Source organism: Limulus polyphemus, unplaced genomic scaffold (assembly GCF_000517525.1).
Source record: "Limulus polyphemus unplaced genomic scaffold, Limulus_polyphemus-2.1.2 Scaffold1797, whole genome shotgun sequence".
Taxonomy (NCBI): Eukaryota; Metazoa; Arthropoda; class Merostomata; order Xiphosura; family Limulidae; genus Limulus; species Limulus polyphemus.
This window is the reverse complement of record NW_013667407.1, coordinates 30,209-43,858: the sequence shown is the minus strand read 5'-3', so window position 1 is coordinate 43,858 and position 13,650 is coordinate 30,209. Positions and strand designations below refer to the sequence as shown.

Here is a 13,650-nt window from a genome sequence, read left to right as displayed (position 1 = left end):
ACAAAGGTGCACTAGAAGTGGGGAAGGCAGATGGGAATGTGTGTAAGGAGGTGAATATCTATTGGAAACACATTTTCAGGTAAGGAAAATGTTATCTTCCAAGACAATACCACACCTCTTAAACTAGAATCCCACATTAAAATGGTGGATGGTCAATGCAAAAATTTACCTAGATGAGCTCTCTTCAGAAAGTTTCCTAAAAAAGGCCCAAGGAGTGTGACACCTGATAGCAGGGGCTTCATAGGGGCACACCTTTGGGAGACCACATCTCATCTCATCTAGGACATATTCTTCATCCAGGAAGAAAGGGAGAAAGAGGAAAATGAGCCCCATGTGTCAGAGGGATGGGCAGAATAGGAAATTGGCTGTTTGAGTACCTGCACACAAGGGGATGGAAAGCCAATATGTATAGCATGGTTGGGATGCATTCAGATTGCACATTTTGTGCTCACCACAGCTCCTCTGTCACTGTATTAGACCAACACCAAATGTTGAAAGAAGACACAGTAGTCATATCATAGATTGTAGTATAATGTATACACACTTCGACTCAAATTAAAAGATGACATCCACATGAGTAGGAGGACACAGGTGTATAGTGTGATCTACTGAACAGAAACAACTGCAGAAGGAGGGCAAAGGATAGTGGTGCATGCTCACCTCAACTGCACTGGAAAGTCACAGGCTGCAGAAACAGGGCACAGTATCATATCATTTACTTGCCTCAACTCAACTGAACAGACTCTGGTTGCAGGTGGAGGGCACAGCATCATTGTGTGTGCTCACCTCAACTCAACTGAACAGCCTCAGGCCACAAGTGGGCATGTGTTGTATGCACTTCTCACTATATTGATACTGAAATTTATATCCCCCCAGCATTCAAGTCTAATAGGTGAGGTTTTGCCATAGTCCACCACCCAAGTGGCTATAAACTAGTATGTGGCAAGGGTCTTCCATGCTCTACTCAATGAGAAGGGGGGGGGGGTATGGTGGGAAAACCCAGAGAAAATGCCTGGATCCCCAAAGGTCCTTTGCTGGAGACAGTGCAATGGGTGACCAAAAAACCATATTTTTAAAAGACAGTAAAAGCAAACCTAAGAAGCAGGCAGAACACTCCTTGGTGCTGGCTTTTTCCAGGATAATCTGTGGAATACTTATGGTTTGGACAAGACAAGAAAAGGTAGGTATACAGATTTAGCACAAGGATATCTCAAGTGGTCTCGTGAAATGCCTCATCATTCAATAGGCATATAAGGAGCCAAGGCAGATGATATTAGCATTTTCCATTATCATGGCTCAATGCAGATTTTGGAAAATATGTATACCCTGAGAAATACTACCAATCACCTGGCAGGACCCTATAAACAAAGGAAGACTGTAAAAGAAATAGGAAACATAATCACCTGTTTATAGATGGCAGATAGGCTGTAAAATGGCAATCAGAGACAGGTAGTAACCTTCAAATGATGAGCCAGCCAGATGGTGAAAACAGTGGAAGACGGAAGTGTGTAGGGTAGTCCATATGCCCATCTGAAGGATCTTGTCCACCAGTCATCTGAATTGAGGAGCAAGGGAAAGAGTGAGGTGATGAATCAGAGAAAATGAGATTTGAAACAGTATATGAGCATCAATCCTCAGTAAGAAGTAGATCAAATGTAGAAGCTGATGGACCCAAACTGTAAGAGTAAAAGGAGAGATGTCCCTGAAGGAAGAAAAAATCCCAGAAAATGAAGAGTCAGTAATGAGAGTCTTGAAAGAGTGAAGTATGACATAAGTAGCAACAAATGAGCCAACATGACACAATAGTCTGTCCAGGTCTGATCGATCATAGAGGTGGGTTATTAGTAGAAGGAAGAGAGATAGGTAAAATTGGAAAAGAGCCGTCACCTTCCTAAGTGGCTAAAGTCTTAGGGAGGGAGGACTGGTCAGGATAGAAAAGAATGTAAGAACAATGAAAGAGAGTATGGGAAGAATCGATAATGTAAATATCAAAACAACAGCACCACAAGTGAGAAGTAAGAAGAAATAGGTCTTGAGAGAGGGGTGGTATAATGTGCAAGATGCCAAGAACTCAAAAGGTTCCAGTCAGACATGGGAGAGGGGCAAGGACATCTATGGAGAAGGAAGGATTGGAACAAGACGGAGAGAACCAGAGAATAAAATACTCTGAGGTATTGAGAAAGGAGAAATGTTGTGGACAATGTCACCCAATAACCAGCAATGGTGGAGATACATAATCCATGGTCAGTCAGTCAGATAGAGGAAGTAGAGAGATGGCTGAATGTAGGACAGTCAGGGGAATGGTGATGTTGGATGGACTAATGAAAAACGACATGCAACTTATGATGGTAGATGGAGAAAGTTGATGGGTGACAGGCGAAAGACTAAATGAGTGAAGAGTCTGGCTCTATGGGCGATGGAGTGGACAAATCTCAAATGTGAAGGTGAAGGGAGAAGATCCCTTGATGAAACAGTGATGTGTTAGGTTGAAGCAAGAGAAAGGGTATCGTAGGCAGAGTAGCCAGCCAAAGAGGCACTACAAAGAGGATGTGACAAGAAGGGTTGCAAATCAAGGCAATCATGTGAGGTAAAAGTCAGTGAGGTGTATAGGCATAGAGGAAAAGATGAGACCAGTTCTACTTAAAAGCATCGACTGCTAGGACTGAGGGATGGAAAGCAGGAGACCAGAAGTGAGTAAATTTGGAGTTAAGAGGGATGGCAAGGTATCAATGAGTAGAGTCTCCAATAGAGAAAACACACAACAGAAAATTTGAGGGTGAAGAGACCATTCTGTGGACAGAACACAGTTCTGCCAAACGAGGTGATCCACAACAAAGTTCATGGTTCCCGGCACATGACAGGCAATAAGATGAACCCATTAAAAACTGGCTCAACTGATGTGGTCCAGGGTTTTAAATCAAAGGGTCTTGGATTGGGTACCCTCTTGATGGCTCATATAAGAAACAAATGTGGAGTTGTCTGAATGGATCTTACATAAATGATCCATTAGGAAGGACAAAAAATGGGTGCATGTTGATGGACTGCCAAAAGTTCTAAGGTGTTGATATAAAGAGAGCACTCACCCTAAGTTACTGTGCCCAAAGTGAGATTGTTATTCAGAAGTACTCTCCAACCAGAGAGAGAAGCATTGATGAAGAGATGCAGGACCAATCTGGATGGAGGTAATGGAACAGTAACAGTGGTAATGGATCAGTCTAGCCACCAATACTGATTCTTGAGAAGAGTAGAAGACAGATGAAGCATTGAAGCTAATGAATACTATGAGTGGTTCCACTAGTCACGCAAGGACTACTGAAAGAGGTACATATGAGAATGACCCAATAATATGGTCTCCAAATGTAATATAGTCTCTCATTTAGTATGAATAAGATCAGCTTGGTGATCAGTAGTTCCAGAGATTGCTGGTAAATGATAGAAAGTTGAGCACAGCTGAGAAAGAGTAAGGAAAGATCTGGAAATTTTGCCAAGCGACCCAAGATAGGCAGCTTCCCACAGAAGAAGGGAGGTATGAAAAGAAGACATCTCCAAGGAGTGGAACAGAAGAAACCAATTGTTCATGTAGCAATGGAAATGCAGTCCTAGTTTGTGCAGATGGCAAGCAAAGGCCCTGAGAATGTGGTTGAACACATAAGGGACATTATGCAGAACAGAAGAGCTAAAAACTGGAAGATACAATCCTGATGGAGAAAGCTAGGGAAATGTTGAGAACACAGCAATCGAGATATGGAGAAATGCATCTGAAACGTCAACCTTGGTTACCCACAACCTGGATGAAAAGGACCAGCAGAGGAAAAAAGAAACTTTCCATATGAAAATATAGGATGACCAGGAAGTGAATGAGGGAGGAAAGATTAATAATTTATGACCAGTAACCAATCTTTTGAAGGACCACAAAGAGACGAGAGTAAAAACCCTATGTCCAACAAATCTGACACCATCTCTTCAAGATGTCGAGGATAAATGGGGTCAGATGGAAGAGGAAAGGATGAGGACTGAGAGGAAAAGATATGGAGAGAAACGTTGTAGGTAAGAACTTGAGTAAATCATCTGTCAGAGGAAAGTGTAGCCACATGTGTGTAAACCTCGACAAACATGCAGGTCTGTTGCAGGCTAGAAGTCTGATGGGTAAAAGAGGAAGGTCAGGAAGTGGAAATCAAAAGTCAGCAGCAGAAGATTGAGACAACACAGAAAACTAAAGAGGAAAACATGGATAGATGATAGGTAGCCTTTGCCCATGATTCAAGGGAATCAGGAATACCCCCAAAAAAGTCAGGGTAAGGACCTGGGTCTAGGCAAAGGTCTCATAGAAAGGAAGGAGGTAGGTGAACCTAGTGGAGAGTACCCCTACTGAACAACTCCCAACAACAGAGGAGCCAATTGAGCAGGAAAAGGGCAGAAGAAGTGGAATGGGACATAGTAGAGAAGGGAATGAGAATTGCCTGAAAAATCATCAAGGGCACGGTGCCACACCTCAGACATGAGATGTAGAGAAGAAAGGTAAAAAAGTAAGGTAAGAAGGATCAGGCAAAGACGAGAGTATTGGGTATTGGCAAGAGAGATTCCAAATTCTAGGAACAAAGAAAGGGATAATTAGAATGACTGTAAATCATAATAAAAGAATCGGATAAATGAGGAAAACAAGGCATGATGTTGCAGAAATGTAGTTGGTCAAGAAATAAATCAGCATGAACACTAATGTGAGGAAAAGGTGGACAATCAGAAAGGTCACTAGGATTAGGATTATCAAGTAGGGGATGAGAAGAGTCATAGGACACAGTAGAAAGAATGGTACATACCTGTGATATCAAGTCCTTATAATGCAAGGAAGTTTGAGGATTTTTCCTCAACAGGGAGAGAAGTTCCCAATGCGAAACCAGAAGGAAGAAACATAAGATCAATTTTGTCCTCCCCAGGTATGCATGAAGAAGGAATGGGAGCTGTAGGTCCTGACTGCATAAGGGAATCCACTACCCAATGGTCATCATATCATCTTCAGTCAATGTGCCCCCAGAAGCCATAGTTGATACACAATCTGTGTGAAGATATTCTTCACTCACACAAGTAGTAGTAGGTGCCACATTAACATGTGAGTAGATAATAAAGAAAGAAATGGAAAAATTAAATTCCTTAAACTATGGTAAGTAGAAGAATCAGAAACATGTCTGAAGTGTTCAATACCAGGGAAAATAATGATGTTCTAGAGTGCAAATGCATTGGAGCTGTTGCAAATGGAGGTGTGTTGCCCTACTACTGGTAGAGAGATTTTGCTGCATAATGACATCATCATTATGCAATTCACGAGAAATCTTGTGAGATTAGGTGGGAGTTTACTAAAGATTGGTAGCATGCAAATCTCTAAGGCAGAAGTGTGGGGAAAATAATTGTGTACAGAAGTGTGGTACTGTCTCAGACTTTTAGGTTTTGTTATTCATTATAAATGTCAAATCAAATTAATCTCTTTGTATGTATATTTTTGTTAACAACTGTAATGTGTTTTCATCTTGATTTTGTCTCCTAAGTATTAGTTTTTTTATTTTTTGAATGTTACTTTTGCATTTTAAAATTGATATTGTGTTGAGATCATTACTGAAGGACTCAATTTCATGTTTTCAAGTTATCGTATATTGTGAATAATGTGAAAGAATTATTGTGTTCTGTTGTGTTTTCCCATGTTCTATTCAACTGGCCCAAGTTAAACTGTGTATTTTTCTCTATCATTAAGGGACTAATTTTATATTTTAATTAGTCTATGTTTTAAAAAATTGTGTACTGTTGTTAAGGGTTTTGCTTTTCTCTTTGTTTTGTAAAATATTGCATTTGATCTGTGTTAATGATATAGAGTCTGTTTAATTCTGCTGTATTAAAGGTTTGTATCATATGTTATTTTTCAATTCACTGTTAAAGGAGTTTCCATGAATTCTGTGTTAAAGAGCATTCTGATGAGAATATTATGTACTGATAATCATAATTAAAAGGATTGCACTGTATTGTAATGTATATTATGTACTGAAAATTGTGTTTTTATCTTGTAGTAGGTTAATTTGTATATTACTTGTGTTAATGGGCTTTTCTTTATGTATTATATATCATTTTAAAGAGTTTTAATTTTGTTTCTTCATTAAAGGGTACTTTGATGTACTTAGTAGTGATTTTTATTTCTTTGTTAGAGTTGTGTTGTCTGTATTTACATGAATGATAGAAGATTACCATACTCAAGCACATGTAAAGATTTTGTTGATTATTAAGGTTACTGCAGGTCATGCGATACCTCATGGTCACAAATTCTCCTATTTTCTATTGGGAATTACTAGTCATGTGAGCATCACATAAGTTTGCTCAGTAAACCCTCAATGAACTTGTTACTAAGCATCCTTGTGAGATCTTCAGGGAACATGGTAGGAAATACATTTCCATGTAATCTCCTCAAATCATTCACACAAATGGGAAGTTCTCTTGGGAAATGCCTTAAATCCTTGAAGTTGGCCCGATGAAAAACTGATCCACGGTACACCTCATTGATAACTATATCCCAGTCATGGCTCATCTAAATGCTCTAGGACAGGGGTGGCCAACCCACGGCTCTTCAAAAGCTGATGTATGGCTCCTTAAAAACCATATTTCACTATGATTGTAATTTAAAGTAAAAGGTTTTGCCTTAAGAAGTATAAGAAAATCTATGAAAACATGTAGTTAAAAGGTTTAATTGATGTTCCATTATGTATAAAATAAGAGCATTTTGGTAAGAGCAACAATATTTATATTATTTTATAAAATAAAAGCATTTGTATTATCCAGAACCACTGAGGTGGTGCTACTGGGAGCCTCAGTTTCATCTCAAACTTGGTCAAAGTTATCAATATTATCATCTTGATTATTATTGTTATTATCATTTTTACTTCTGTGTATGTGTGGCTCTTCAGCCACATTGTGAAATTCTGGTTCCCTCCCTGCTATGGGCTGGCCACCCCTGCTCTAGGGTATCAAGTGTTGGTCCATCTAAACTCGGTATCACTCCAAGCTTTTAGATGCTTGAAACCTTTAACCCTCTCACCCCAGGTATCCTGTACTGTGCATGACACAAGGTTTTAGTATCTTACATTCAAAATTTTATTAAACCACTTTTGTTTATGTTATACCAATTAGTATAGGATAAAATTTTAGCTTATAATCCATATTTTAATAGAATATAAATTTTAAGTTCTTAATTTTATAAGGCAATATTTTAAAAAATCCTGAATTTCTCCTAGTGTGACACACACATGACACATTTTCTCTATTTTATCCACTACCACCCTAGAAATTACAATATTAAATGTAAATTACTCACTATAAAATCGTCATTGCTCAGACAAACCATAATTTTTATAGCCTTCAATTTTGTTTGTTTACAGAGCTATTAAATTGAAAGCTTCTACCCCTCCTGCCACACCCACCTGTCACATCCTCTTTTTCAGGATTTGTCAATAGTTCTCTCTTACGTTTAATTACATATTACTTATAACCAATAGAAAGTCAACATTTTCATCTATCAAATGACATATTGTGTAACATTGTGTTCTGAACACAAAATAGTCAATTTAACTTCAAATTCAACTTTGGTTCCCACGGGAATCACAATAATTAGCTTGGATGTATTTGTAACTGCTCTTGTCGCATAGTTAGAAAGCCAGAAAAATTGTGATTGTTAGAGGAAATTGTTTGCTTTTTGCATGTTATTAGTCTACATTCTTTAGTGCATTATCTAATTAAATAAAAATTACTTTAAAGTAAGTACTTTATTTCTTGTTTTTTATGTTTATTCTTTATTTATTATTATAAAAGTAACTAAAATGTAAAAATAGAGATCTCTTAAGGTTAGATTAGGTAAAAATCAACAATAATAAAAATATTTCACAAGGCACGCATGAGAGCAGCTCAGAATAGCTCGTGGGTAATGTAATTCAATAGCATAACGTGAGCTGCATGTTCCCAAAGTGATTTACAACTTATAAAGGCATGAATAGTAGTTAGACAAGGTTCAAAAGGCAATCAAAAGGGTAATAAAACAATAAAATTTAATTATAAATAGATGTATACTGTTACGAGTTTAAAGCTACTTAGGATAAACAAATGCAGTTTCATGTTACAATTTGAAGTCATTCTAGAAAGAAAAAAGGGTAACTTAAGTTCATAGGTGGTGATTATGAGATCAGTCAAATTGACCAACCTTTTATAGAGTTAGGGTAGAGAAAATAAGAGATAAAATATAAAGTTTTACTGAAAACAATCATTTGAAATGTATTTAGGAGGTCTTAGAGATAACACAAATGAAATTTGAGATTTTTGAGATGAAGAAAAATATTTTTAATCTCAACATGAAAAATCACTTTGCACACAGACTATTCGAAACAAATGCTCGATATATTCAAGGCCAAATTTTTTTTTAGTTTATTAAGAATAATTCAATAAAAAATATAATTTTTGTATGTGAAAGGCTTATAATGTTTACTGAAAGACTGCAAAATTTCATGAAGATATATCAAAAGTTAGTAGTATCAAATCTATAAAAACTCTATACGAGTACAAAAAGGTCACGTGGTCAATCAAATTGACTGAGCCTGTGTGGAGAGAGTTAATGGAATGGTTCAGGTTCTCCTTTGCTGTTTCTTTGAAAACTAAAGGGTTTATGTATTTATCATCACCACCACAAGCTCTGAATGCCAATTTCTCAACCAAAATCCATCCCAGATGTTCCAGGAAGTCCTTCATCTTCTTCTTGAAGTCTAAAAATGTGCACATCCTGATGAATGTGACATTACCAGGCTTATTCTTCAATGCAATGATGCCATCATATTGGCACAATGTGTCATTACATCCCATTTTGACTCCTGCTACTAAATGTGATTAAGTTTTTTGGTATGTCTTGGTGGCCAAGAAGGCTCATGACTTCCTCCAAAATCTGTTGGATCATAACAAGGTGCCAACTGCTCTTCTCAAAAGTACTGCAATGAAACATATCAGACTTTGTTCTGCACACATCTCACTACTCTCTGTGATAGTGGTGGATCCATTCAGCATCTCATGATGCCTAGGATCATTAACGAGTAGCTTTCAAGTCCAATTTATACCACTCCAGTAATTCTTGAAACATTTAGGCCACTCACTGCCACCACCAGAATGTTTCTCTACTTCTTTTTGCTCCTGCATGTGGGATGCAACCAATTTAAGTAATGTTATGGTCACATGGGATTTTCCAAGAAGTCACACGTCAACTTCTTCTTCTTGAGTATATGAATACTGCTCTCACTATGGTCAGTAAAAGCTCTGCATCCAGAAGAGTGCTCATTCTAGATTTTGCTGCATTCTTGAATCAAGTATTCAATACCACCATATCTTCCTTGTCACCACTATAGGTTTTATATGATCTCAGAAAATTATATTCCATGACAGCACAACTTACATTTGAGTCCACTAAAAAAAGAAGTAAATTTAAAATAAAATTCCAATAACAATCCTGTTCACAGCACCAACATTTTACTTTTAACTAGTCTATTGTATTCAGGCACAGGTAGTTAAAGGTAAAACAAAGTGAAGGTTCAGGACTGTCATGAAAAGAATAAATTGAACATGGACAGCAACAGAAAACAAACTAAAAACAATTTTTATTCACAAGTCCGTGTATGTTTTAATAATTTCCATCTTACTGACTGGCTTCTAAACTGAATGCCTACAGTCTTTTTTATTGAGACCAAGGGCAATATCAAGAGTTGAAAACAAGAGACCTAACACAAAATAAAGATGGAAAACAAGATTAGCAAACAAAGAGACAGAAGCATTGAAATACTCCAATTTTATAGTCAAACATGCCAGTGTGTGGTACCTCATAATCTTAGATTACATACTTCAACCACCAGTCAAAAAACAATTCTAACTATTTCTAGCCAGTTGCAGATTTCTGTATCACCTGTTTAAATAGGCTACCCTCCTAGGAGTCCACACAAAAATGAATACATGCTAGCTTGACACTTACGAACAAAGGTTAAAGCATATAACCTTTACCTGTGTAAAAAGATTAGTATATGTTTCGAACCCTGCAATATTTGATAATTATGGATGGGACTAATTAACTAGTCAGAAAGGGTATGGAAATTATTTGAACACATTTAAATCAAGATATATTCTATACAACTTATAGATGAGTGAAACAAGTAGATATTTCAGCTGTGTTATATGTACATATATTGCTTTCTTCACAACTTTATAGGGTGCTGTGCTGAAGCTTTATAAATCATCTTATAAGATACTTTTTAAGTGCTATATATATATAATATTTTTAGGCTTGCTTCTTCAATGTCAATTGGATGTATGCTTTCTAATAAAATTTAAATTTATTATATTATAAATAAAATGTTGTTGTTTTTTATTACTCTTTAATAATGCTCAACATTAACTCTTACAGAAAGGGCTCTGTCCCTGGACTGACCTCGTAACCACTTTGTGCTTGTTATAGTTTTCATGCTATAACTTTTAAATTAGTAAGCGTATGTTCACGAAATTTAGCAGATTATCAGCAAACACAACAAGGCTTTCATACACAGAATACCAGATTCTTGTTGTTAAGTCTTAAGGTTTGTTAAGCAATGTTTTTTTCTTTTTGCATGTTGCCTATCCAACATGCAAAGTAATTTTCATTTTAAGATTAAAAATACTTTTATGCATTAGAAAATTTTGAAATTTCACACACGAAATCTTTATAACATCCAGATAATTATCAACCATTTCTTTAAAAAAAACTTTATATTTTATCTGTTATTTTCACTAACTATTCTCTGTACAGGTTTGGACGATTTGACCGATCTTGTTACCACCATTAAAAATTAGGAAATAAACATAAATTATGCCTTTTTCATTCTAAAATGACTACAAATTATAACACGAATACACAAATGTTTAGACTAAATAGCTTATATCTCATAACATTATATATTTATTATTTTTATTATATTGACCTTTCAGCCATGCCTGGCTAACAAAACAAAAGTTACAATGATGCGGTGCATGTACACTCATGTTACCATATCCAATAATATAAAACTGACCTTTAATTATTACAAAGTGACCTGTCTTGGCTGTGTTTCAATGGACTAGTATTTTGTAAAATAAAGTCACATTTCAATCATTATACATTATATCAATTATATACATTATTACTATTACTAAGTCTTGAACTTATTTTTCTTACAACATAGAACAGTATATAAAGAAGTAAAGCAAACAATTATCTCTTTTAGTTATGACCTTTGAACTCGTTTGCTGTTTGTTGTAGGTTGCTAAGCATTATAAAATTTTGTATGTGAAACAAAATAATTTTTTAAAGTTTTTATATACACTTGAAATAACCCAAAATCATAAATTACAATACCGACACCACAGAATTCCACTATAATTTATCAAGCTTAGTAACTAAGCTGTATTTGGGTCTAAAAAAAATAAAATTTCAAGCAAACTACACACTCAACTTACCACCTTGAAGTTTTGTATCGAAAGAACAAGATGACATTGTAATACTTGTAATTGGCTGAGAAAGCCACTAGGGAGACATTCTGAGCTTTCGTTTGGTTATTCACATGTCATAGACAGAAGTAAGTGTACATAAAGGAGCATTTCCAAAAATGGAAAAGAGGTTAGCAGGGCCACTGTATTTGATTGAGTACCTGAGCAATATCTCAGCAAATAGAAAAGATAGAAGGTTCTTATTTTATATTCTAGCTTGCAATATCAGTAATTTGAGTTCCTAATTCATACAAAACTACAAACTTTGTATTTTGACATCACAAACATCTAATTTGAACCAGTGCTGCATTCAACATACAATGTGACACACAAAAATTGATGTTTAGGTGTTGTTTTTTTATATTTACTATTAAATTAAGAAATTAAATAATGTATAATACTAAAATTTGAATTATAATCTATGGTTTGATACCAAACTTATTGACATAAATTCATAGAATAGTAGTTCAATAATATTTTGAATGCGATTCAACAAATGCGATGACATGGCCTTTGACCTGTGATCCGTGTGAAAAGGGTTAATGATATAACCTCCAAAAATATGTGACACTTTTTAAATGTCATAAACAGTCCATACTATTAAGAAAATAAACTGAAATGCACGATTTTCTGTAATTACTTTTATATTTTCAAGAGTATGTTGAAGGAAAATCTTTTGATCTTTACAATAAAATATTAATATTTATTTTCTGTTCCACTATCACAATGAACCTTAAATTTACTTTTATGCCAGAGAACAATCAACTTTTTTCCCCTGATAACAACCTAAATTCTTTTCTTTACTTGTATTTTTTTAAGGAAATAAAAAAAACTTTTTTTTTTGCAACAATGTTTTTCCAGTACTACTAGTTGTGCACAAAAAAAAACACATATATGAAGAGAAGTATATCTGCTTACATAAAAAAAAACAGAATACCAACTATATTGTATTACTAAAAACCTAACTCTTTGATTTTTTTTTCACAGCTTACCAGCTGAAACCTTTTTCTCTGGTGTAGAAACATCTATATGTTCATGAAATTTTTCTCCACTCAGTGACATTTCCGATTGTAACATCTGATTATGAACAACAATTTCTGTATAAATAAAATAATTAATCTATAACCAGTATCATCAATCATCACACTTCATAAATATCTATTTTAAAGCAACATTTAAATGTCATAAACAATACATATTATTACACATATATTGAAATGCATGATCTTTTATATTTTCAAGAGTAAGTTCAATAAACATTTTTTGGTCTTTACAATAAACAATTAATATTTATTCTTCTGTTCCACTGACCTGAACATTAAACTTACTCTTATGCCAGAAAACAATCAATCCTTTATTTTTACCAATACTTACTTAAACATCTTTTCTCTAATTGTAGTTTTTGAAGGAAAGAAAACCTCTCCCTCTTTTTCTTTGCAACGATGCCTTTCCAATACTAGTTATGTGTCAGAAACTTACTTTTTATAGTTTCTATATATAGTAAGTAAATATATGGGTGAGTTGGGCTAAGGATTCTTCTACAGTAAGTGTTTGTGACTTGTTGGCGATAAATTCAAACAATCAATGAATAGTACTCACTCCACTTGTTTGCAAAATAATACATATATTTGGAACTAGTTAAATGTATGTACAATAAATTATTAATGTTATAGAGATCATAGGCATATCATAAACACTATATAGTTCTCTTCTTCTTGTCAAAAGTCCACTTAGGCCTATTCAATTGCCTTAGAATTTCAGTTCACAAGACAAACTATTTTTCTCTATTACTATCACCAAACTATCCGGGTATAGTTCACTTACTTTATCATCAAGTTACCACAATTGTATCCTGTATTTCTAAAATAGTCTGCTCCACTTTCTCTCTTTGTATTTCCAAGAATCGTCTGTCTATTTCTCAAAGTCCACTGAGACTAGTTCAATTACATTAGAACTCTCTTTGACGAAATAACCTATTCTTCTTATCTCTTGTCAACACCATTAGTTTCACTCTAATATATTGTTACAACAGCGGAAGTCACGTGACACTGGTAACACGTCATGAGTTTCTAGAAAGATCATGACTGTTCCTGGCAA

The 13,650-nt window shown here is 35.1% G+C and overlaps 1 protein-coding gene across 2 annotated transcripts in view; it reads right to left on the bottom strand.

The window, feature by feature from the left end:
- The window catches only part of LOC106464968 (anoctamin-5-like), a 122,350-nt gene that overhangs the window by 87,095 nt on the left and 21,605 nt on the right, over positions 1-13,650 (bottom strand). For both annotated transcript variants that reach the window (XM_022392776.1, XM_022392777.1), the window contains exon 6: positions 12,546-12,650. In XM_022392776.1, the coding sequence (XP_022248484.1) occupies positions 12,546-12,650 (105 nt within the window). The remainder of the gene's footprint in view (positions 1-12,545; positions 12,651-13,650) is intronic.